The 25,007-nt window shown below is 43.9% G+C and overlaps 1 protein-coding gene across 1 annotated transcript in view; it reads right to left on the bottom strand.

The window, feature by feature from the left end:
* Nucleotides 1–24,794, bottom strand: part of FGF12 (fibroblast growth factor 12) — a 926,229-nt gene extending 901,435 nt beyond the window's left edge. Inside the window, exons 1-2 of the mRNA XM_063916449.1 lie at nt 24,692–24,794; nt 24,424–24,561 (exon numbers count right to left, since the gene is read on the bottom strand). Coding sequence (XP_063772519.1) covers nt 24,424–24,436 — 13 coding nt within the window. The 5' untranslated portion in view covers nt 24,437–24,561; nt 24,692–24,794. The remainder of the gene's footprint in view (nt 1–24,423; nt 24,562–24,691) is intronic.
* Between the last annotated feature and the right edge of the window lie 213 nt (nt 24,795–25,007).

The raw sequence follows: 25,007 nt of genomic DNA, 5'->3' as shown, positions 1-25,007 counted from the left end.
CTCAGGAACGCCTGATGGGGGGGGGGGGATATTGGAACATGAAGGTATGCATCCTTTATGTCCAGGGCCACCATCCAATCCCCCCCCTCCAGGCTGGCGATGACCGCCCGCGGAGTGATTCCATTTCGAACTTGAACCTTTTCAAGTACAAGTTCAGAGATTTTAGGTTTAAAATGGGCCTGACCGAACCGTCCGGTTTCGGGACCACAAACAGGGTTGAATAATATCCCTCTCCCTGCTGGAGATGAGGAACTGTGACAATCACCTGTTGAACATACAATTTTTGGATTGCTGTCAACACTGACTCCCTCTCTGACGGGGAAGTCGGCAGAGCCGATTTGAAAAACCGGCGAGGAGGCAAGTATTCGAATTCTAGCCTGTATCCCTGAGCAACAATCTCTACTGCCCAGGGATCCACCTGCGATTGAACCCAGACGTGGCTGAAAAACCGAAGACGAGCCCCTACCAGATCTGCCTCCTCCCGGGAAGCCCCAGCGTCATGCGGTGGACTTTGCAGACGCAGGGGAGGACTTCTGCTCTTGGGAACTAGCTGTGTGCAGCTTCTTTCCCCTGCCTTTCCCTCTGGTAACAAAGGACGATCCCCGCACCTTCTTGTTTTTATTGGAACGAAAGGACTGCATTTGATAATGAGGTGCCTTCTTAGTATGCTGCGGGGGGACATAAGGTAAGAAATTCGACTTACCAGCCGTAGCCGTAGAGACAAGGGCCCTCATTCCGAGTTGATCGGTCGCAAGGCGAATTTAGCAGAGTTACACACGCTAAGCCGCCGCCTACTGGGAGTGAATCTTAGCTTCTTAAAATTGCGACCGATGTATTCGCAATAATGCGATTACTAACTACTTAGCAGTTTCAGAGTAGCTCCAGACTTACTCTGCCTGTGCGATCATTTCAGTGCTTGTCGTTCCTGGTTGACGTCACAAACACACCCAGCGTTCGCCCAGGCACTCCCACCGTTTCTCCGGCCACTCCTGCGTTTTTTCCGGAAACGGTAGCGTTTTCAGCCACACGCCCCTGAAACGCCGTGTTTCCGCCCAGTAACACCCATTTCCTGTCAATCACATTACGTTCGCCGGAGCGAAGAAAAAGCCGTGAGTAAAAATACTTTCTTCATAGTAAAGTTACTTGGCGCAGTCGCAGTGCGAACATTGCGCATGCGTACTAAGCGGATTTTCACTGCGATGCGATGAAAAATACAGAGCGAACAACTCGGAATGAGGGCCAAGGTCCGAGAGGCCGTCTCCAAACAACTCCTCCCCCTTGTATGGCAAGGACTCCATGTGCCGCTTAGAATCGGCATCTCCCGTCCACTGCCGGGTCCACAGGAGTCGCCTAGCAGAAATAGACATAGCATTTATTCTGGAGCTTAATAAACAAATGTCTCTCTGAGCATCTCTCATATACAAGGCAGCATCTCTGATATGCTCTATGGTCATTTGAATGGCATCCCTATCTAAGGTGTCAATCTCCGCAGATAAGGAACTGCCCATGCCACAACCGCACTACAAACCCAGGCCGACACCATAGCCGGTCTAGCAATAGTACCGAAGTAAGTGTAAATGTGCTTCAAGGTAATTTCCTGCCTGCGATCAGCCGGTTCCTTGAGGGAAGCCGTATCCTGAGAAGGCAGTGCCACCTTTTTGGACAAGCGTGTCAGCGCCTTGTCCACTTTTGGTGAAGATTCCCAGCGTATCCTATCAGTTTGTGGAAAAGGATACGCCATAAGAATCCTTTTGGGAACTTGTGGACTCCTATCTGGAGAGTCCCAAGCCTTTTCGCACAATTCACTTAATTCAAATGATGATGGAAAAGTGACTTCAGGCTTTTTCTCTTTATACATGTGTACCCTCGTGTCAGGGACAGGGGGTTCCTCAGTAATATGCAAAACCTCTTTAATGGCCATAATCATGTACCGAATACCTTTTGCCACCTTCGGCTGTAATTTTGCATCTTCTTAGTCGACACTAGAGTCAGAATCTGTGTCGGTATCTGTGTCATCGATCTGGGATATGGTGCGCTTCTGAGACCCCGACGGGCCTGGCGCCACAGGGACAGGCATGGACTGGGTACCTGACTGATCCCTAGCTTCTGCCTTGTCTAACTTTTTATGCAATAGATTGACATTTGCATTCAAGACATTCAGCATATCCACCCATTCCGATGTCGGCGTTGCCGACGGCGACCTGACATTCAAACACTCCCCCTCCACAGTAAGCGAGCCTTCCTCGTCAAACATGTCGACACACGCGTACCGACACACTTCACACACACAGGGAACCCCTTTTTTGAAGACAGTATCCCTGTCAAGGCCCTTTGGAGAGACAGAGTATGCCAATGCCAGCACACACCCCAGCGCAATAACCCTGGAGACCAATACAAAATGTTTTCCCCCAGCAGCGCTGTGTAATATGTAAACCGCCAATTATGTGCCCTCCCCCTCTCTTTTAAGCACCCTTTCACCGTGTGTAAGCAGGGGAGAGTCCGGGGAGCTTCCTCTCAGCAGTGCTGTGGAGAGAAAATGGCGCTGGTGAGTGCTGAGGGAGAAGCCCCGCCCCCTCGGCGGCGGACTTCTGTCCCGCTCAAACTTAGTAAAATATGGCGGGGGCTCTTTTATATACATGTACAGAGCCCACCTGTACATGTATATAGTCTTTTTTGCCATGCAGAGGTTTATATTGCTGCCCAGGGCGCCCCCCCCCCCCCCTGCGCCCTGCACCCTTACAGTGACCGGAGTGTGTGAGGTGTATGGGAGCAATGACGCACAGCTGCAGTGCTGTGCGTTACCTTAGTGAAGCTGAAGGCTTCTGCCGCCTGACGACTTCTGTCTTCTGTACTTCTGGCTCTGTGAGGAGAACGGCGGCACGGCTCCGGGGGTGGACGCCCAGTAAGAACCTGCGTTCACCCCCTCTGGAGCTAATGGTGTCCAGTAGCCGAGGAAGCAGAGCCTATCTTTGTCAAGAAGGTCTGCTCCTCTCTCCTCAGTCCCTCGATGCAGGGAGCCTGTTGCCAGCAGTGCTCCCTGTGAAAAAGTAGTAAAAAGTAGAAAGAAAAATCCAAACAAAAATGCTTTCAGGCAGAGAACTCTGGAGAGCTCTCTGCAGTGCACCCATCTTGCTCTGGGCACAGTGTAAAAACTGAGGTCTGGAGGAGGGGCATAGAGGGAGGAGCCAGTGCACACCCAGAATCCAAAGCTTTCTTAAAGTGCCCTATCTCCTGCGGAGCCCGTCTATTCCCCATGGTCCTTACGGAGTCCCAGCATCCTCAAGGACGTTAGAGAAACATACAGTATGATCTGAAAAATAAAAGAATATTAATCACAACTGAATCATGGAATTAATTATTAAATTGCAAAAAGTATTAAATTATACCACACTGTTATTATTGATTAGTGCATTTATAATAAATATGTTTGTGGATATTATATATAACTGTACTATGTATACAATGAATAGAGAACCTACAATACAGGGACGGATCAAGGGCCTAATTCACTGTGGATCACTATTGGGGCTGAGATAGCCATTTTCACAAATCTGCTATTGCTAAAAGTCGCAAGTGAAGAGCCGCCCAGAAAGGATAAAAGACGCCCACCAATGTGTTTGCAAATCTGCATATGCATTAGCAAAATCGCAATGCATACGCAAAAAATAAGCACTATCGACAGTTGCAGCTGACCCCAGCATACTGAAATCAATTAGAATGCAGTCGCCATGTTTTTGAACGCAGCATTTGCAGATGATATCAGATACACACCCTAAAAATGGCCATGACACGCTTGCGTTTTTCCAACCACTCCCCACAAATGGCATGTTACCACCCACAAACGGTCACTTCCTGTCAAACAAAACGCAGTATCACTATCTTTACAATTAGGCTACATACGCAGTGCAATAGCATTTTACCCTTGTGCACGTGCAAACGGTAGTGAATCAGGCCCTAGGAGAGGAGAGGGTCCATGTGCAGGCTCTGTGTTGGTGCCCTCCTCTCTGTCAGCAGTCTATTTCAAATGCGCAGGTCTCCAGGAATATGGCGTCCGCACCCTGTTCCCGGGGGCATATCTGCTGCACATACAAAAACCACCAGGAAAATGGCCACCATGGTTATTTCTGACTGCAGTGACGGCCACTGCAACACACCAGAGTATGATTATTTGAGTGCAGGGTGTGCGGTGTGGGCCCCCCATGACCTAGGGGCCCGTGTGCACCGCACACCCTGCAGTCATTATAGAAACGCCAATGCTGCAAAATAAGATAATGACTATGGTTGAAGAAATGTATGGGAGTAAGGAAAAGCTGAAGTAAAAAGTAGAATTACTAAAAAATTCCATAACTGACTAGTCTCTAAATATTTTATTTCTGATTTACTTTACTCTGCTTTTCTATTTTTTACTACAAAACATCTCTATTATCTATTATTGTAATAAACATCTCTAATTAAACAAATGTTTAATATAAAAACAGTATTATGTATGGGTTACAAATGCATTGAGGACTGCTTATAAAAACAGTTAAAAAGAGAGGTAGGGGTATATTTACTAAAGTGCGGGTTTTTAGTGGAGATGTTGCTGAAAGAAACCAATCAGATTCTACTTATCATTTATCTAGCATCTTCTAGAAGGTATTAGCTAGAATCTGATCTGCTATGGGTAACAATATGCACTTCTAAAAGTCTGCACTTTAGTAAATAAACCCCCTAGACTCCACAACAACAGAAGAGAGAGCAGGTCTCAGTCTCACCGTCTTCAGAAAGACGGAGGGCTAGATGCATCATCGCTTGGAAAGTGATAAAATGGAGAAAGAAAAAGTGCCAGCCAATCAGGTTCTAACTGCCGTGTCACAGGCTGTGTTTGAAAAATGGCAGTTAGGAGCTGATTGGCTGGTACTTTTTCACTCCCCATTTTATCACTTTCCAAGCGATGATGCATCTGGCCCACAGTATCGGTTGGACGTTCTAAAGTGAAAATGCGTTAAAAAACGTGTTTTGAGGGTTTTTACCGCATTTTTGTATGTACTTATCCCCGTCCCCTAGATCTCCACCACACAGGGAAACGACATCTTCCCCAATGCGATGTGGAGAGGGCAGTGGCGTAAGTTCATCCCAGTTGCCCGGAGGCAAGACAAATATTGGTGCCCCCCCTATTTCCTCTATTAAGATAAATAAATGTATGTATGTGTGCGTATATGTGTGTGCGCGCGTGTGTGGAGTGTTCTGAAAAAAAATGTATATACTGTATGTCACGATCCGGGTATCTGGACGCCATTTCTTACCCATCAGATGCCTCCTAAGGCTGGCTCAGCGCTCCTGGACCGGATCCCATCTGTTATCCTAATGTTCACATTCCTGCATCCTCTCCTGTCTCTCTGAGACGCTGTCACAGTAACGCCATATTACATCTGGCATGGCGTCTCCCGCGGCCTCCGCCGCCGTCCCTGAGCTTCTGCATGCAGAGTGTCAGAGTGGCGATTACGTCAGCCGCGGCCTCCGCTGTGTCCGCGTGGTTGGATGTGCACTTGTCAGCCTGGCGTCTCCTGTCTCCAGTGGCCGGCGCCGCCATTACTGTTTTCATTACCACATGGATTACAAACCAAACTTCCCTCCAAGTGTCTGCATGGGCGCAGCCATCTTGGATTCTGTCAGCTGATCATTTCCTCCAATCTATTGTCAGTATTGTTAATCTGCATAATTGCCTAGCCAATCCCTTCCTTGCTGCAGGTATAAATACACTGTGCCTGAGCAAGGAAGGCGTCAGTGCTTTGGTTGTCAAACCTAGTTCCTGTTTGTCTCTCTCCTGTGATTGTCTTCCAGGTTCCAGCTCCTGTCTCAAGACTTCCACCATAGAGACCCGCACCAGCATTCCACCTGCGGTGTAGCCTGACTCTCCGATCCATTTTGGATTCATCTGTTTCCAGCTACAACATTCCCTGCTTCCAGCCCAGCTTCCAGCAGAGTACAGCTTCTCTTAAAGGGCCGGAGTCCTTTCTACAGTTTACCACTCTCCACCGGTATTATAATTTCACCGCTCTCAAACTCCTAACTTCAGCTCATATTTCATCGCTCCCAAGTTCATTTATTATTTAACTGGTTCCAGCCAGTATCCACTCCGTGCCAACAACAGTCTGGTTCCAGCCAGTATCCACAGCAGCCGTTTTATCTACAGCAGCCCAGCTTTTCCTGGAACACCAGCTGGTACAATCCTGGGTTATCTCCATTGCTACAGTCGGGCCTGGTAAGGACTTTCCATCTAGAAGATTATAAGAACTATCTCACACTACCAGTGCCCTGTGGCTCCTGCCACCCTGTAGTTCCCAGGAACTGTATTTATTCTTTGCTGACTTTTATGTTTCTTTTACTGCTACTGTGATGCATGGACTTTGTCATAAATAAACATCATTGACTTTTATTCAAGTTGTCGTGGTCACGCCTTCGGGCGGTTATTCTTCATGTTACTTACATGTCCAGGGGTCTGATACAACCTCCCAGGTTCCGGTACATCTCAGCCCCTACAACTGAGGCTGCCTCCCGTCAGCTCAGGCCCTCAGTTGTGACAGTAAGCACTGACCTAATGAATCCAGCCGGAGACCAGGATCAAGCGGCCAGGCCGATGCAAGAACTGGCAGCCCGACTAGAACATCAGGAGGCTGCACAGGGCCACATCATCCGCTGTCTCCAGGATCTCTCTACTCGGCTGGATGGGATTCAGACAACTCTCTGTGGATCAGGCGCGTCTGGTGCGTCAACCACAGTGACTCCAGCTATAACCCCACCCACCTTACCCATTTCTGCTCCACGTCTTCATCTTCCAACGCCAGCAAAATTTGACGGATCTCCAAGATTCTGCAGGGGATTTCTCAACCAGTGTGAGATTCAGTTTGAGCTACAACCTGGCAATTTTCCCAGTGACCGTACAAAAATTGCCTACATTATTTCTCTTCTCAGTGGCTCAGACCTTGATTGGGCATCACCGTTATGGGAGAGGTCCGACACCCTGCTATCTTCTTACACTGCATTCGTCTCAACATTCAGGCGCATCTTCGACGAGCCAGGCCGGGTAACCTCAGCTTCATCCGAGATTCTCCGTTTACGCCAGGGGTCATGTACTGTAGGACAATATCTGATACAGTTCCAGATCCTGGCATCCGAACTGGCATGGAACGACGAGGCCCTGTATGCTGCATTCTGGCATGGCTTATCTGAGCGTATTAAAGATGAGTTAGCTACCAGAGACTTACCCTCTAAGTTAGATGAGCTAATCTCACTCTGCACGAAAGTTGATTTACGTTTCAGAGAGAGAGCAACTGAGCGTGGAAGATCATCTGCTCCAAAATCTTCTGCTCCTCCTCCTCGCCAACTGTCACCAACTAAAGATGAGCCCATGCAAATTGGCCGTTCCCGTTTAACTCCTGCTGAGCGCCGAAGACGTCTCTCCGAGTCTCTCTGTCTTCATTGTGCAGCTCCGTCTCACACCATTAATGCCTGTCCCAAACGTCCGGGAAACTCCAAATCCTAGCTCGCCAAGGAGAGGGACGGCTAGGAGTAATGATCTCCTCTCCATCTCCTCAAGATTGTAATCTCCCAGTCTCGCTTCAAGTTGCTCAACGTTATCGGAACGTTATTGCCCTCCTTGATTCCGGAGCAGCTGGGAACTTTATTACCGAAGCCTATGTTAAACGGTGGTCCCTACCCACCGAGAGACTTCCTTCGTCCATTTCTTTAACTGCCGTGGATGGCAGCAACATTTTTGATGCAGTTATTTCTTTAAGGACTCTACCAGTTCGTCTGAGAGTGGGAGTTCTTCATTCCGAACTTATTTCTTTTTTAGTGATTCCAAGAGCCACACATCCTGTGGTCCTGGGCCTTCCATGGCTCCGTCTTCACAATCCTACAATTGATTGGACGACTACGCAAATCCTGGCATGGGGTTCCTCCTGTGCTGAGACATGTTTGTTTAAAGTATTGCCTGTCTGTTCTTCCTCCCCCAGGTCGTCTGATGTTCCACCTCCTCCATATCAAGATTTCACGGATGTGTTCAGTAAAGCTTCTGCTGATATCCTTCCTCCTCATAGAGAATGGGACTGCCCGATTGATCTCGTTCCAGGGAAGGTTCCACCTCGAGGCCGAACTTATCCGTTGTCTCTGCCTGAGACGCATTCTATGGAGGAATACATTAAAGAGAACCTAGCAAAGGGGTTCATTCGACCTTCTTCTTCCCCAGCCGGCGCAGGCTTCTTTTTTGTAAAAAAGAAAGATGGTGGTCTGCGGCCGTGCATCGACTACAGAGGTTTGAACGACATTACCATCAAGAACCGTTATCCTTTACCCCTGATTACTGAGCTCTTTGACAGAGTTAGCGGAGCTACCATCTTTACAAAGCTGGACTTGAGAGGTGCATACAATCTCATCCGGATCCGTGAGGGTGACGAGTGGAAGACCGCCTTTAACACCCGTGACGGACATTATGAGTACCTCGTCATGCCCTTCGGATTGAGCAATGCTCCAGCTGTCTTCCAGCATTTTGTCAATGAGATCTTCAGAGACATTCTATACCGTCATGTCGTGGTCTATCTAGACGATATCCTCATTTTTGCCAACGATTTAGAGGAACATCGTTTTTGGGTTAAAGAGGTTCTGTCCCGTCTCCGTGTCAATCATCTCTATTGCAAATTAGAGAAATGCGTCTTTGAAGTCAAGTCCATTCCGTTTCTAGGGTACATTGTGTCCGGTTCCGGACTAGAGATGGATCCTGAGAAACTACAAGCAATCCAACATTGGCCGGTACCCTTAACCCTCAAAGGGGTCCAGAGGTCTTAGGGTTCGCCAACTATTACCGAAAGTTTATACGAGACTTTTCCACCATTGTGGCGCCTATTACTGCTTTCACTAAGAAGGGTGCTAACCCGTCCAAGTGGTCTGAAGAAGCCATGCAAGCATTTCATCTTTTAAAACAAAGGTTCATCTCTGCGCCTGTTCTGAAACAGCCTGACATCGACTCTCCTTTCATCTTAGAGGTGGATGCCTCCTCCGTTGGAGCAGGAGCGGTGTTATCTCAGAGGGCTAAAGATGGCCATTTACACCCTTGCAGTTTCTTCTCCCGGAAGTTCTCCCCAGCTGAGCGCAACTATGCCATTGGCGACCAGGAGTTGCTAGCCATCAAGCTCGCTCTAGAAGAGTGGAGGTATCTGTTGGAGGGAGCTTCTCATTCAATCACCATACTTACAGACCACAAGAACCTTTTATATCTGAAAGGCGCACAATGTCTCAACCCTCGTCAGGCCAGATGGGCACTTTTCTTTTCCAGGTTCGACTTTAAACTCCAGTTCTGTCCGGGCTCTCAGAATCGCAAGGCCGATGCCCTTTCCCGCTCATGGGAGCAAGAAAATGAGTCAGAGTCTTCAGACAAGCATCCTATTATAAATCCGTTGGCATTCTCCACGGTAGGGATGGACTCTACGCCCCCATCAGGGAAAAGTTTTGTGAAACCGATGCTAAGGAAGAAGCTCATGCATTGGGCCCATGCTTCCCGTTTTGCCGGACATACAGGTATCCAAAAAACCCTGGAGTTTATCTCTAGGTCTTATTGGTGGCCAACTCTGAAAAAGGACGTCTTGGAGTTTATTGCATCTTGCCCAAAGTGTGCTCAGCATAAGGTATCCCGCCAGTCGCCTGCGGGGCAACTGGTTCCACTATCTGTTCCCCGTCGACCTTGGACCCATTTGTCGATGGATTTTATTACAGATTTACCCATGTGCAACAAGTTCAATACCATCTGGGTGGTAGTTGACCGGTTCACCAAGATGGCACACTTCATTCCTCTCACCGGTCTTCCGTCAGCTTCCAAGTTGGCTCAAGTATTCATACAAGAGATCTTCCGACTCCACGGTCTTCCTGAAGAAATTATCTCAGATCGAGGAGTTCAATTCACAGCCAAATTCTGGCGAAGTTTATGTCAAGTCCTCCAAGTCAAGCTAAAGTTTTCCACGGCTTACCATCCTCAGACCAATGGTCAAACCGAGAGGGTGAATCAGGACTTGGAGGCCTTCCTCCGCATCTATGTGTCCTCCTCTCAAGATGACTGGGTTCAATTACTTCCCTGGGCCGAGTTCTGTCATAACAACCAGTATCATTCTTCATCTGCTTCAACACCATTCTTCACTAACTTTGGATTCCACCCTAAAGTCCCTGAGTTCCAACCGCTTCCAGCAACTTCTGTTCCCGCAGTGGATATCACCTTACATCAGTTTGCCAATATCTGGAAGAGCGTACGATCAGCTCTGCTTAAGGCATCGTTCAGGTACAAGAAGTTTGCGGATAAGAAGCGTCGAGCAGTTCCTGCTCTCAAGGTGGGTGATCGGGTATGGTTATCCACGAAGAATTTGAGGTTAAGAGTTCCCAGTATGAAGTTTGCACCTCGCTATATCGGTCCTTTCAAGATTGAACAAGTCATCAATCCTGTTGCTTACAGACTTCAGTTGCCTCCCTTCTTAAAAATACCCAGGACATTCCATGTTTCCCTGTTGAAACCGCTGATCTTGAATCGGTTTCATTCCTCACTTCCTCCAACTCCGAAAGTCCAAACTCAACGAGGCGTTGAGTATGAAGTGGCCAAGATCCTGGACTCACGTCACCGTTACAGTCAACTACAGTATCTTATTGACTGGAAGGGTTACGGCCCTGAGGAACGTTCATGGACCAATGCTTCTGATGTCCATGCTCCTGCCTTGGTCCGGAGATTCCATTCCAAGTTTCCTCAAAAGCCAAAGAAGTGTCCTGGGGCCACTCCTAAAAGGGGGGGGGGTGCTGTCACGATCCGGGTATCTGGACGCCATTTCTTACCCATCAGATGCCTCCTAAGGCTGGCTCAGCGCTCCAGGACCGGATCCCATCTGTTATCCTAATGTTCACATTCCTGCATCCTCTCCTGTCTCTCTGAGACGCTGTCACAGTAACGCCATATTACATCTGGCATGGCGTCTCCCGCGGCCTCCGCCGCCGTCCCTGAGCTTCTGCATGCAGAGTGTCAGAGTGGCGATTACGTCAGCCGCGGCCTCCGCTGTGTCCGCGTGGTTGGATGTGCACTTGTCAGCCTGGCGTCTCCTGTCTCCAGTGGCCGGCGCCGCCATTACTGTTTTCATTACCACATGGATTACAAACCAAACTTCCCTCCAAGTGTCTGCATGGGCGCAGCCATCTTGGATTCTGTCAGCTGATCATTTCCTCCAATCTATTGTCAGTATTGTTAATCTGCATAATTGCCTAGCCAATCCCTTCCTTGCTGCAGGTATAAATACACTGTGCCTGAGCAAGGAAGGCGTCAGTGCTTTGGTTGTCAAACCTAGTTCCTGTTTGTCTCTCTCCTGTGATTGTCTTCCAGGTTCCAGCTCCTGTCTCAAGACTTCCACCATAGAGACCCGCACCAGCATTCCACCTGCGGTGTAGCCTGACTCTCCGATCCATTTTGGATTCATCTGTTTCCAGCTACAACATTACCTGCTTCCAGCCCAGCTTCCAGCAGAGTACAGCTTCTCTTAAAGGGCCGGAGTCCTTTCTACAGTTTACCACTCTCCACCGGTATTATAATTTCACCGCTCTCAAACTCCTAACTTCAGCTCATATTTCATCGCTCCCAAGTTCATTTATTATTTAACTGGTTCCAGCCAGTATCCACTCCGTGCCAACAACAGTCTGGTTCCAGCCAGTATCCACAGCAGCCGTTTTATCTACAGCAGCCCAGCTTTTCCTGGAACACCAGCTGGTACAATCCTGGGTTATCTCCATTGCTACAGTCGGGCCTGGTAAGGACTTTCCATCTAGAAGATTATAAGAACTATCTCACACTACCAGTGCCCTGTGGCTCCTGCCACCCTGTAGTTCCCAGGAACTGTATTTATTCTTTGCTGACTTTTATGTTTCTTTTACTGCTTCTGTGATGCATGGACTTTGTCATAAATAAACATCATTGACTTTTATTCAAGTTGTCGTGGTCACGCCTTCGGGCGGTTATTCTTCATGTTACTTACATGTCCAGGGGTCTGATACAACCTCCCAGGTTCCGGTACATCTCAGCCCCTACAACTGAGGCTGCCTCCCGTCAGCTCAGGCCCTCAGTTGTGACACTGTATTTATACATTTAATTGTCTTATTTTAAATCACACAATTATTAACAGTCATACCCAGGATTAGAACCCATGACCTGTTACACTGACAGCAGACACTTTACTGACGGAGCTATTTGCTCCTGTACGGGAAGCATGAGAATTCTAACTATATGAAGTTACTTATAATTGTCAGAGAAGTAACTTCATATAGTTAAAATTCTCATATTTCCTATACAGGAGTAAACAGCTTCATCAGTAAGGTGTCTGCTTCCAGTGTAATAGGTTGTGGTTTCTAATCCTGGGTGTGACACTTGTAAAATATCCACAGTATAATAAAGAGGGTGTGATTTGTAAGGTGCAGGGACCAGGGAGGAAGTCGGCCACTGAAAAGATAGCGGCAGCTATCAATAAACTTAATTCAATGGTGTCACAGAATGGGAGGAGAGGTGCCCCCTTCAGAGCAGGAGCCCGGCGGCAGATGACTCCGTTGCCTCCCAGAGTTCTGCCTCTGGGAGAGGGTTCAGTCACGGAACCCTCCCAGCATCTCACGTGCCTGCTGCTGGTCTGCGCATGAGCAGGTCGACTCCTGGGTCCAGTAGGTGCAGCCCATCGCAAAGGACAGCTCTAATCGCAAGAGCTGTCCATCGCAACACTAATGTCCTAACATATGCGATTAGTGTCGGCATGATGTGTGGCAGAATGTACCGCAACAGGTTGGTACATCCCGCCCCATGTGTTAAAATATTGCTTCTTATGTAGGGTAGGGACAGGTGCACACCTGATTGGAACCCTGCAACCTGGGAAACAACTTCCCTGTAGTCTATAGCTATTAGATCCAATATGGGTAACTGCCACATGTGAGAATGGGGATTTCAAATGTTTTCTTTCTTTATGTCTTAAATGTGAGTGTAACTAGTGGTTTGGATTTGCTGTTTTCTTATTTTCATAAGCTTCTAGATACAGCTGAATTTTTGTGAAGATTGTACAGAGAGCTAGTCAGAGTGCAGACTCAGTGATAGCAATTAATATTGGAACCATCTGTGTAAAAAGGAGACAACACTTGTATTATAGTCATCTGTTCACCGGAGTGATTTGCAGACACATTTGTTTGGCATATACATGATATTCAGTACAATGGGAGATTCACTTGGTCGTCAGTCTTTAACAACTTTGGATATTCATTTCTTAATTTACTTTTATGTTTTCATATGGAGATTATTATATCAAGATGTATTTTTCATAAAGGGATTATTTAAAAGTTTGTTAAATATAGTATCTAATTTAGTTGGATTCAAATGATGGGGTCTCTTTATTAATGATCTGTGCTAACTAGAAATCTGTGTATTTTCTTAGCCCCGGAAAAAAAACCTGTACTTCTTAAAGGGCTTTCTCTCCTTCGTGGACAGCCTAGTGCTCAGTGGTGGCCCATGGTGTAATGATCCATGCACAGTCAGCCATCAGCAGCACATGAGCACAGAGGTCAGACCAAGCGAGAAGAGCAAAGCGTTTACGGCTTTACAGGTTCCCACTGCCGGGTATTGGGTAACATCATCTCAAGAGGAAGTTACTTAGAGACGAAAAGCAAACCTTTTTGTGGCTTAATGAACAGTATATAGCCTTTATCCTCACAGACATCTATGGGGACTTACCTGTCATCCCCGAAGCAGTAGAGGGACCTCCTTATTGCCCAATTCATCAAAAACCAAAAATACATGGCAAAAGTGGCGTGTATCTAGATGCCCTGCTCCTTTATGTGGGAAGGAGTCCTGGGTTGCCAGTAGGGATCCATTCGGATCTTTCTACCCCTGTTCGACTCCTTCCCCCGGATATTGGCTCTTTGTGTGCCTGCATAAACCATTCATGCACACTAGCATTGCCACGTCAAAAGAAGAAATGTGAAAATAAATTGTATTAGAAATGAAAGCAAAATAATGCTTTACACCAGTGGTTCTCAAACTGTGTGCCTGGGCACCCTGGGGTGCCTCAGGACACTTGCAGGGGTGCCCGGGATTGCTGGTCCGGGACCAATTCAAATGATTTCTGGTCAAAGTAATAGGCAAAACCAGTGCTGGTGGCTGTCAATCATAAACTATGTGGACAAACAGAAGCAACTCTTGTCTCTCATCACACAATTGAACCTAAGGATGACATATGAACACAATTTACTATATAATGTTATATTTATTTTTCTAAATTTCTCAATAACAAAGTTAAGGCTAGGGGCGCCGTGAAAAAAATGTGGATACTCTAGGTGCTGTGATTCAAGAAAGCTTGGGAACCACTGCTCTACACCATAAAGAAGAAGCACATATTTGTGTGTTCTTTTAAAACCTATTTAATACAAAACATCATACCTCCCAACATTTTACATCCCGAACGCCAAAGGCGCGTGCACCTGTAAGGGGGTTTGGTGTTGCAGGAATGGCGCGAGCATAAGCAACACCCCCATTTTCATCACTGTGGAGGTACGAACAGCGCTCAGTGAGCTGCTGGCCATGCTCCCAGCCCATATTTGCCTACCCTCCCTCATTCTGCAGGAGACTCCCTGAAATAGCAGCAATCTCCCTGACTCCCTGAATAGACCAGCAATCTCCCTGATTGCACCTTATCCCCATTATGCAGCTGTTACATTCTTGGGGGAAGAAAATAAATCAGAGATACATTATTCAAATGGCATCATCAGTGCCTTTTCCCTTCATTATCTATAAGGCACAATGATCCCTATGGCTACATGCATTTTGAATAAAGTTTCTCGTGGCCACTTACAGTGTATGGAACCTCTCATAAGACACAATACACAAACAAATCTTGCAAAATATCAGTGTATTTTCTTCAACAAGATCTTACTAACTTTGGGGGTCATTTACATTTGGATGTAAGTTATTTTTATGACACGCCTCTCGGATGTAGCACTACACGTCCGCACTGATAGGTGTTACTTTCACAATCTCCATGAAATGCTTTTTCAAAAGTAGGCAAGTGTGCCCCGGCCCCTCTGTCTCCCATGAATAGACTCATCTATTGACCACTGATCTGCTAAGTGAGAGAAGGTCTCCCAACTGCCCCCCACTCCACCGCAGGACACTGTGTCCTGGGGTAGGACAGAGGGACAGTCCTAGAAAAATGTGAATGCCCCACCAAAATTGGGACAGTTGGGAGGTATGAAACATATGTATCATCATAACTGCGATATTGGTTAATATGGAGACAAAAATACTTTGCAAACTTCATGATGGACAGGAATAATGTATCTTTGCCATTAGCTAAGAAAAAAAAAACCAAGGAGATAAGCAGTCTTCCTGCAGCCTGTTACTTCCATAAGTGTATGTAAATGATGAATCTGATTAATGATTAATAGAAATAATATACTGCGTGAGCTATAAGTGATCTCTCAGTCACAGAAAGATGGATTCTTAGTTATCCCGAGGGATGTATTAAACATGAGTCAAGTTAAACTTACTGCAAACAAAGTACAAATACAGCCATGGAGGAGTGCTGTGCTATTTTAGCCCAAATGCATTAAGGTGGGTGGTTTTTGCTGAACAACATAACTTTGCACAAGTAGAGTGGAGTAGTAGGGAGTAGGTGGTTGAAGTTAAGGAATTTCTGTGTACAGTCATTAGTAACTATGAAAGGTTATTCTACAAAAAAGAAGAGAGAAAATATTTTATATATGAAAATAATGTCAGAAATTGAACATAGTATATAATTTTCATTAAAAAAGTAAACTCTCTCTCTCTCTATGGCCCTCATTCCGAGTTGTTCGCTCGCAAGCTGCTTTTAGCAGCTTTGCACAGGCTAAGCCGCCGCCTACTGGGAGTGAATCTTAGCATAGTAGATTTGCGAACGAAACATTAGCAGATTTGCGAATAGACAGTTCTTAGCAGTTTCTGAGTAGCTCGAGACTTACTCTGCCACTGCGATCAGTTCAGTCAGTTTCGTTCCTGGTTTGACGTCACAAACACACCCAGCGTTCACCCAGACACTCCCCCGTTTCTTCAGACACTCCCGCGTTTTTCCCAGAAACTGCAGCGTTTTTTCGCACACACCCATAAAACGGCCAGTTTCCGCCCAGAAACACCCACTTCCTGTCAATCACACTACGATCACCAGAACGAAGAAAAAACCTCGTAATGCCGCGAGTAAAATACCTAACTTAATAGCAAATTTACTTGGCGCAGTCGCACTGCTGACATTGCGCATGCGCTTTAGCGACTAATCGCTCCATTGCGAAAAAAAAATAACGAGCGATCAACTCGGAATGACCACCTATATGCAAGCAATCGAGGTAGGGCGCCACTTGCGCTTGTGAGTAACTACAATATAAAAAAAGTCACTGATAGTGAAAGTCCATACTTTTAAGCCTTCTTTTTAACCAAATAACGTTATAAACACTGTTGGTCGCTGTCACCCCTATTCCCATATCTATCTATCTATCTATCTATCTATCTATCTATCTATCTATCTATCTATCTCTATCTATTTATCTATATATCTATATATATATATATATACACACACACACACACACACACACACACACACACACACACACACACACACACACTCACACACTGCACTCGGCAAGTGACAGCATTGTATAAATAGTTCCAGTTCATGAATTGATCAATTCCTTTAAGCCTGCAGCCCACGTCAAGAAACCCCATTTCACTGCACGTCCTACTCTGTCACCTAGAAATATAATCCAGGCAAATTATAAACCTGGAATTATAAACCCAGGTTTATAATTCTGGGTGACAGAGTAGGACTTGCAGTGAAATAGGGTTCCTTGACGTGGGCTACAAGCTTAAATGCATTGATCAATTCATGAACTAAAACCCTATTGCTTATTATGATGAGTGAGTTTATTATAATGAGTGCTGAGCTCTGTGATTTTTATTTATACAATGTAGTCACATGCCAATTTACACCTCAAACCGGGAATGGCGAGTGTAGTTTTGCACCCAAATTCTGGGAATGGTGAGTGCAGTGGATTAATGTGTTCATATATTTTGGTTAATTATTATATTAACCTTTTGTGATCACATCTTCTCATGTACCCCTGTGTACGCTCATTTATTTTAACATGTGTCAGCTGTTTCCCTAGTAGTTTTGCAGCAGCTATGCTTGGTGACTGTCTCGCATGTAAAAGCCATAAGTCAGTTGGCAGGTGAGCTTTAAACTAGTTAGCATTCTTTGGGCGGTATTCAATTCTTTTCACCCCCTTCCATACCCGTTCTGTTTCTGCTGACGGACGTGGTATAATCATTTCAGCTCACTACTCCTGTGGTAGCGAGGGCTAGGCCCTTTAGGCAGCTAAACATGATTACTATGGGCGCAATATGCGCGATAATGGGGATAACTTTAGAAAGGCGATTGGGCGTGATATATTATTTGAATACCACCCATTAAGTTTAATTCTGATGTGATAGCAGTTACCAATTACTGTAAATTGCTAAGTGGTGTTAAAATAAACTTAGATTTATCATCATAATTGTAACATTTTAATAAAAGTTTAATCTCTAAAAGTTTTTAACATTATTCTGGTGGAATTTAAGTATTTTGGAAAAGAATGATAATAGTTTACTTTATGCTGTGTAATCTTTTTTTTCTTTATAAAACTGCCATTTTTAGTACCATCATGTTTTAGTAATATCCTTGATTTAACTAATAATATCCATAGGATACTTGATTCTGCATTCAGCACCATGGACAGTACAAGACATGCAACACAAAGGGGTCAATCCAATTAGATGCGAGTTGGGTCCTGACAAATTTGCGGTTTTCCTGCGCACACCCCCCTTAGCAGGTGAAAAGGTAGGGAAAATCTTTATTTTAATGTACAAATGTTGGGCCACAGTGCACAAACTCTGGTACAGCCCTCCTAATGAATAATCATTCACTTGGAGAGATTTAAAAAATATAATTTAGCCAATACAGACACATCTGTTTTCCAGTGAAGTACTCTAAAAAGCTCAATAATGAGTTAAATTATATGGGGTAGGTACATGGAGGTGTTGGGAGAGGGCTTTTGAACTTGAAGATAATAGGTTAAAATGTTTATTCAAACTTTCTACAAACTTTGAGGAAAACATTAAAAAATTATTATACACTTTCCTATACCATAAAATTCTGGGAAGACCTTAGTGAAATATGCTTGGTATCCTTTTTCAACCATTAATAAAAAGTGCAAAAATCATTCATTTGACACCTTCTAAAAACCTACATCACTTTCCTTATGGCCAGTAACAGCTTTTTACATGGTCCTGCTTTCTCATTTGTCAAGATGGTTTCCTCACCTTTTTATGCACTTCTCCCAGGTCACATTTTGTAGAAAAATTGTATAACCTTGACGTGACTACTGCAAATTGTAATTTCTATTGGATTTTGCATTTCTCATGTGCAAGCATTTGTGCGATGTGGAGTATGGGAGTTTCATGTAACAAACTCGCTTTTTTAAACTCACACCTAATTGATTTGTCCCCAAAGAGGTTGATCTAGAGTTGAATGTAAACAATGTATATTTGTATATGTGCAATTATGTGCCTATACATTTGCATTTCCACATCATATTCCACATTCTCAGGGCCAGATGCATCATCGCTTGGAAAGTGATAAGATTGAGAGTGAAAAAGTACCAGCCAATCAGCTCCTAACTGCCATTTTTCAAACCACCTATGAGATGGCAGTTAGGACCTGATTGGCTAGCACTTTTTCTTTTCTCCATTTTATCACTCTCCAAGCGGTGTTGCATCTAGGCCTAATCTTAAATCTATCATACTGTACATGCATATTTATGAATAGGATATAAACTAACATCATTATCATTAATTTCCTTAGTGAGTAAATGCACGCTTTATACAAAACATATTTCAAAACACACTCTAGCCAGATGCAAGTTAAAGCTTTGGCTTGCCTGCGCTTGCTTGTGAATGCTCTAGAGCTACATCCTGAAGATCATGAGGCTCTATGGGGTCTATTCATGAAGCAGTGAAAAGAGTGGAGAAGTGAGCCAGTGGAGAAGTTGCCTATGGCATCCAATCAGCATTGAAGTAACATTTATCATTTGCATGCTATATAATGGTACGGAGCAGCTGATTGGTTGCCATGGGCTACTTCTCCACTGGCTCACTTCTCCACACTTTTCAATGCTTCATGAATATACCCCTTAGGCACATATTTATTAATTATTGGGTCCTATTCGGGTACTAAGAAATGATGTACAGTACCACCCAGATTTCTTAATATACACACACACACGCAAGAACAGGACTTCTGCAAGGAGTCTGTCCCTGTGATCTGCAAGAAGATGCTAATAAGATCATGTCTCTATTGGGGCCCTGTGATGCTACAGCGCATTCTCTGTCTTCTGACCACGCATGTGTCATGGCCATTTCCGGTATTTTCTGCTGTAATAACCCATTGGACACAGCAGGATGGCGATAGCTGCTGGGGCCAAACTTGGAAAATCCAGCAGCCTAGCAGCCCCAATAGAAACCACTGCGTCTGCTGTTGGATTGAAGGGACTGGGTCAAATATCTCTGATATATATTGTGGTCACTCAATGGTAAATCCAGGGGATCCTTAATATTTGTGGGAACCGCTCATAAAGTGGTATTTTCGGGGGATATCCCGTAAATATTATATGATAAATAAGTCCCTCAGATATTATATGTGTAGTGCAGAGCTTGTCAGGAGAGGCAATATTCCATATCTGGCACAGAGGAAGCACGCAGCAGTATCTCCGTACATTAGGGATTTCCAGGGCACATTGTTGTGTCACACAAGCTCACAAAGCCAATATGAGATGACTGACATACCAAGAATTTACAGCACACAGCAGCAAATAATGTTCAAGAAAAGAATAAACAGAACAGATCTTACATTATGAATAAACGTGAGTATCGGACAACTACCCACACTCAACACTACTGAAAGCATCCAGTGCTGTGTGCCCATCTATCTGGTACACGTTGTTTTCACACTATATCCTAAGTTATAGAATAACAATAGAGCACCATGGGGGGGATAAACACATTTATTTTGCAGAATAAAGTATGATGCGCATTGTTTCTGCAAGCTAGAAATGCTATCAGAGACTGCACAATTCCCTAATTAAAACAGATCAGTAATGAACAGTAAATAAATAGACTTCTATGATGTAATCCAAAGTACAGATAAGATCTGTCCTGCTACAAAACACCACCGATTAATTCGCTAGATATTTGCCTCTAATTGCTTCTACAGCAAATCCTGTTCTTTCATTGTAACAATATATAAACAAAATATTCTATTATATGTACAGGTTACACTGATTTCGTCCTGCACAAATTTATAAAAGCATGATTAAAAGCATGGGTGTAAGTGCCTGTGACATATGCGGGTGGAAAGGCCTACACTTCTCCAGAATTTCACAGTTCAAAATGTGGGAAGAAACCCTCCATTCCTGAGTGTTCTTTCTGTTAGCAAAACAAATATGCCCATTTGTGGACCAACTCTGCATAAGCACTCTAGTGTTTTAGCTTACAATTTCTTGGATGACTTGTGAAGTCTGTAATGCCTACCAGAGCACCTTTTCCTGTCCTTACATCACATCCTCTCACTTCAAACTACAGTATACACCTCCTATTATCACATATGCAAAATTCCTATAGTGGGGTCCATGCTCTGGAACTGCACTAGTTACATAATTTTCAGTATACTGAAAAATAAAAATAGCATTTTCCCTCTTCATTTCATTTATCTCTATTTGAATGTAAGTTCTTGTGGACAATATCAATATTTGTCTCCTATTATATACATCCTATTATACGTAAATAACATTTTAAAAAAAAAAACATAAAATCATGCCTTGGCAAATCCTACATGTACTACTAATAATATTACCAACACATGTAGTACATCTCTCTCCCTCTGTTGTTGCAGACATTGATTCAAATGTGCTGGCACTATTCAGCTCTAAACATCCTCACAACATGTATAAGGTTCAGGTTCATTTTCTGAAGCATAAAAAGAAGCAAGGGCTGTATTCCATCTGAGATTTTTGCTTTTAGATTTGAAAGCTGAAAAGTGAATGTTTTGTTGATACACTCATACAATACTTCAACTATTTCTATCTTTAGACACAAGAATTTCTCACCAACCCCTACTGGTCCGTTCAGTGACACTGACGGAATTGGGCATGTTCTTACTTTTCAGTATTACTACAATATGATCTTTTATACAGTATATTTGCAAAAACTCAGTTTATATCATGAATACTCATACTTATGTCACTGTAGGACTCCTTCACAGACCTGCATTCTTTTATTGTGATTACTGGTTACAATGGTTTGATAGTGTTCCTACTGTAGTTTACCTATGTTCGAGTATAGATCTGCATGTTCCCCACTAATCATCTATATCAATCATTTCTTTTGAACCATAAATGTACAGTCATGATTTCTACTTCACATGTATCTGACAATGCTGGTTTCAGACAATAATGACTGTAGCATGCTCAGCATTCAATACTGGAATAATGGTCCACGAGGTCATCAAACTTTCCTAAAACATATTAAATGACCTTATCTGTCCCAACTCGCCAAAGTCTGATATACAAAGCATTTCAATTTCTAAAGAAACCCTTGTAATAATTTAACAACAGTGAACATCTTGGCAGGGTTGAGAGAAATGACAGCTTCCCAACCAAGTTCAGTCTAAAAACATTGCTGGGATCATGTATGTGTATAATATAACATCTAAATGGACCACAGAATTTTAAATGACACCTATTCTATTGATTATATGAACATTTTGTTATATTAGTGTTCTGCAGTCTCTGAATGAGGCTAAACAACTCCGAACCACTTGCCTATCTGCCAGAGCTGCTGCTTGATAAACATTCTGCCAGTGCTGTGTGATACAAGAGAGCGGCCTGTATATCATCTGTATGCATTAAGCATATCAATGTTACATTTAACAAAATGACACCAAACTACATATGTTGCTAACTGTGAAATTGAACTTTACAAATAAAGGATGGTTCCTACAATGCTCACAATAGTATAATAAAACACACTGATAATTAACACAAATTTGAAACTAATTTACTATTAATCAGTAAGAAAGATGTTATTTCGATGTACAGTATATTAAGACACAGGCCAGACTCGGTGGGAACCCCCTACTGACCTTTAATCAGTGTAAGCAAATGACAAGTTTATATGTTTTGTCCTTTGCACAAAATAGTATAGTAATATATATAGTAAGAAGCTCTATACATCCCAATCACACAAATCTGTCCCTGTTATGTTCATGCTGAGAAGCTGGAAAATCTTTTTATTGAAATATTTTTCTTGCACAAATTGTTGTGGCAAGAAAACCTATAGAAAGCCTAAATGTGAAAACAAATACTGTAGCTATATGAGCAACACAAACAAATGGTTTAATAGTCATCAAAGCAAATGTCTAGTTATCAGAGGTAAGTAGTTGTTAATAATTCATTGGAATACTGTAACACACTCTTGTGGGCTAACTTCAAAATACTTATATTAACACACTCACACTCATTGTGTTTTCCCTACAGACATTTAACCAAGCTTTCTAGGTATTATGAAATTAATACTGGAGATTGCATGTTATGTCAAACAAAGCATGTAAGATCCAACATTATTATCTGCATGCAAAGAACTTTGCTTCTATACTATTGAATATTAAACTGTGATAGTTAAAGTGAAGGGAGGAATTTAGGATAAGCACTTACTGAGAGACAGGCAGCAATACACTTGCATATACAGTACCCTATGCAGTAGTGTGTGCTGAACTGTAACATTAATGTATCTACTTTATTCCTACAATATATAAGCAGGAGTATGGATAGCATAGCAAGACCAAGACAATGTAAAGTGACTCAGCGGGGTAGGTACAAAATAAATTATTTAAATTCTATTTAAACTGGTCAATTAAAAACAATAGATATGCCCACTTACACTTTTAGGGGGGTATTCAATTGTTTGAAAAGTGAGTTGGGTGTCCATTTTTTCTTATCTAATAGACAGGAAAAAACAGACACCCAACCGACTTTTCAAACAATTGAATTTCCCCTTAGTTTGTGACCTTCAGCGCTAGCAACAGACTATCACAATACTGGAAGTAATGTCAATGAACAATGGGCCTAATTCTGAGTTGATCGTAGCAGCAAATTTGTTAGCAGTTGGGCAAAACCATGTGCACTGCAGGGAAGACAGATATAACATGTGCAGAGAGAGTTAGATTTGTGTGGGTGTATTCAAACTGAAATCTAAATTGCAGTGTAAAAATAAAGCAGCCAGTATTTACCCTGCACAGAAACAAAATAACCCACCCAAACCTAACTCTCTCTGCAAATGTTATATATGCCTCCCCTGCAGTGCACATGGTTTTGCCCAACTGCTAACAAAATTCCTGCTGCGATCAACTCAGAATTACCCCCAATGCCTGTAGTTACAGCAAGTTGTGTGGTTCCCTCCCTGTGAATTAGTCAGAAAATGTATTCAACAAGATGTATTATGACGTTTCTCAACTGGAGCACAATAAAAATCACTTTGAATAAACATATAAACAGATAAATACATACACATGACAAATAAAAAGGCATTAACCTCCTTGTATTAATACCAAACCATGTCTGTATATAGCGGAGGGCTGGATTCTTGTAACCAACACTAGGATACATGTCCCAAATATAATGCAACACTTTCTTATGAAAATATATAGGCCTGTTGGGCAAAGGCCTGTGTCGGTGCTCCCCTATATGCAACTGTACCAAGTACAGATGTAAGTTACTATATTCAAAGCCACAATTCCATATACTCGGCATCATGTTCCATGTAAAAGCAGTGCACAGACAAAGTGAAACGTGAAAGTAGAATGTGCACAATATGTCACTGGGCTTATGACAGCTACAAAGAGAAGAGATCCCATCCTGTATTACTGTTGAAAAACATGAACTCAACTTTAATCTCAATAGTGGTTGCATCGGTGGTGTATAGAAGCCTCACTAAAGCTGAGCACCCTGCCCAGACATACTGCATGTATTAATGATGCACAGCCCAGCAGCAGCAGCAGCCCAGTCTCCTGTGTGCCTCGCCTACCACACATCGCAATGACACAGGAGATGCTGGATGGGTAAGGATTCCGCGGCTCTCACATAACCTACATGCCGGCAGTACTGCATTAAACAGCGTTAAATGTTCCTATCGAGCCAGCAGCACGCCTAGCCACAGCATTGCAGTCTCCCTACCTAGATTACACATGTTGTACTAAGTACCCACACGAACAGAGGATCCCCTACCTTTGGTTTCCATTTCTGCCCTTTCTCAAGTGCCAGGAAGTTTAGAGAACTTGCAATATCTGCAGAGATCCTCCTTGCAGGCGTTATCCTGGGAATGATGTTTCCCTTCTGATTAGGGATCCCTGCAGCCCTTGATCTCTGCAATCAACGATCAGATGACATTGGTAAAGATGGGGACATCATTGATTAGCAGCTATGAGAGCAATGTCTGCTGTGTGCTAGTTATGAGAGCAATGGGAAAGGATGGCTTATTTGCAAGGCATGTTACCTGGTGTCAGTGCTGCAGAGTGGAGCTGTCCTCTGATTGTGGTGCTGCAGGTGTAGTGCTGCTAGATCAGCCCACTACAGCCTGGCTATAGAGATGAATAGCAGGGAGTGCTACTGCGCATGTCTGCTGATCTCCCCTATTCAGAGCATTACACAAGCCTTCCTGGGAAATAGCGCTGTAGCATATAGTCACCGAGATCACAAGGTAAAAGATGGCGTGGAATTCTTACCGCAAACGGGGAAGTGTAGCTGCATGTATACCCCGTGCATCACATGCATGCAGGGTGTCACCTCATCTGTCTGTTTCCTAACTACAA

This window comes from Pseudophryne corroboree, chromosome 4 (assembly GCF_028390025.1).
Source record: "Pseudophryne corroboree isolate aPseCor3 chromosome 4, aPseCor3.hap2, whole genome shotgun sequence".
NCBI lineage: Eukaryota > Metazoa > Chordata > Amphibia > Anura > Myobatrachidae > Pseudophryne > Pseudophryne corroboree.
This window is presented reverse-complemented; position numbering and strand designations above follow the sequence as displayed.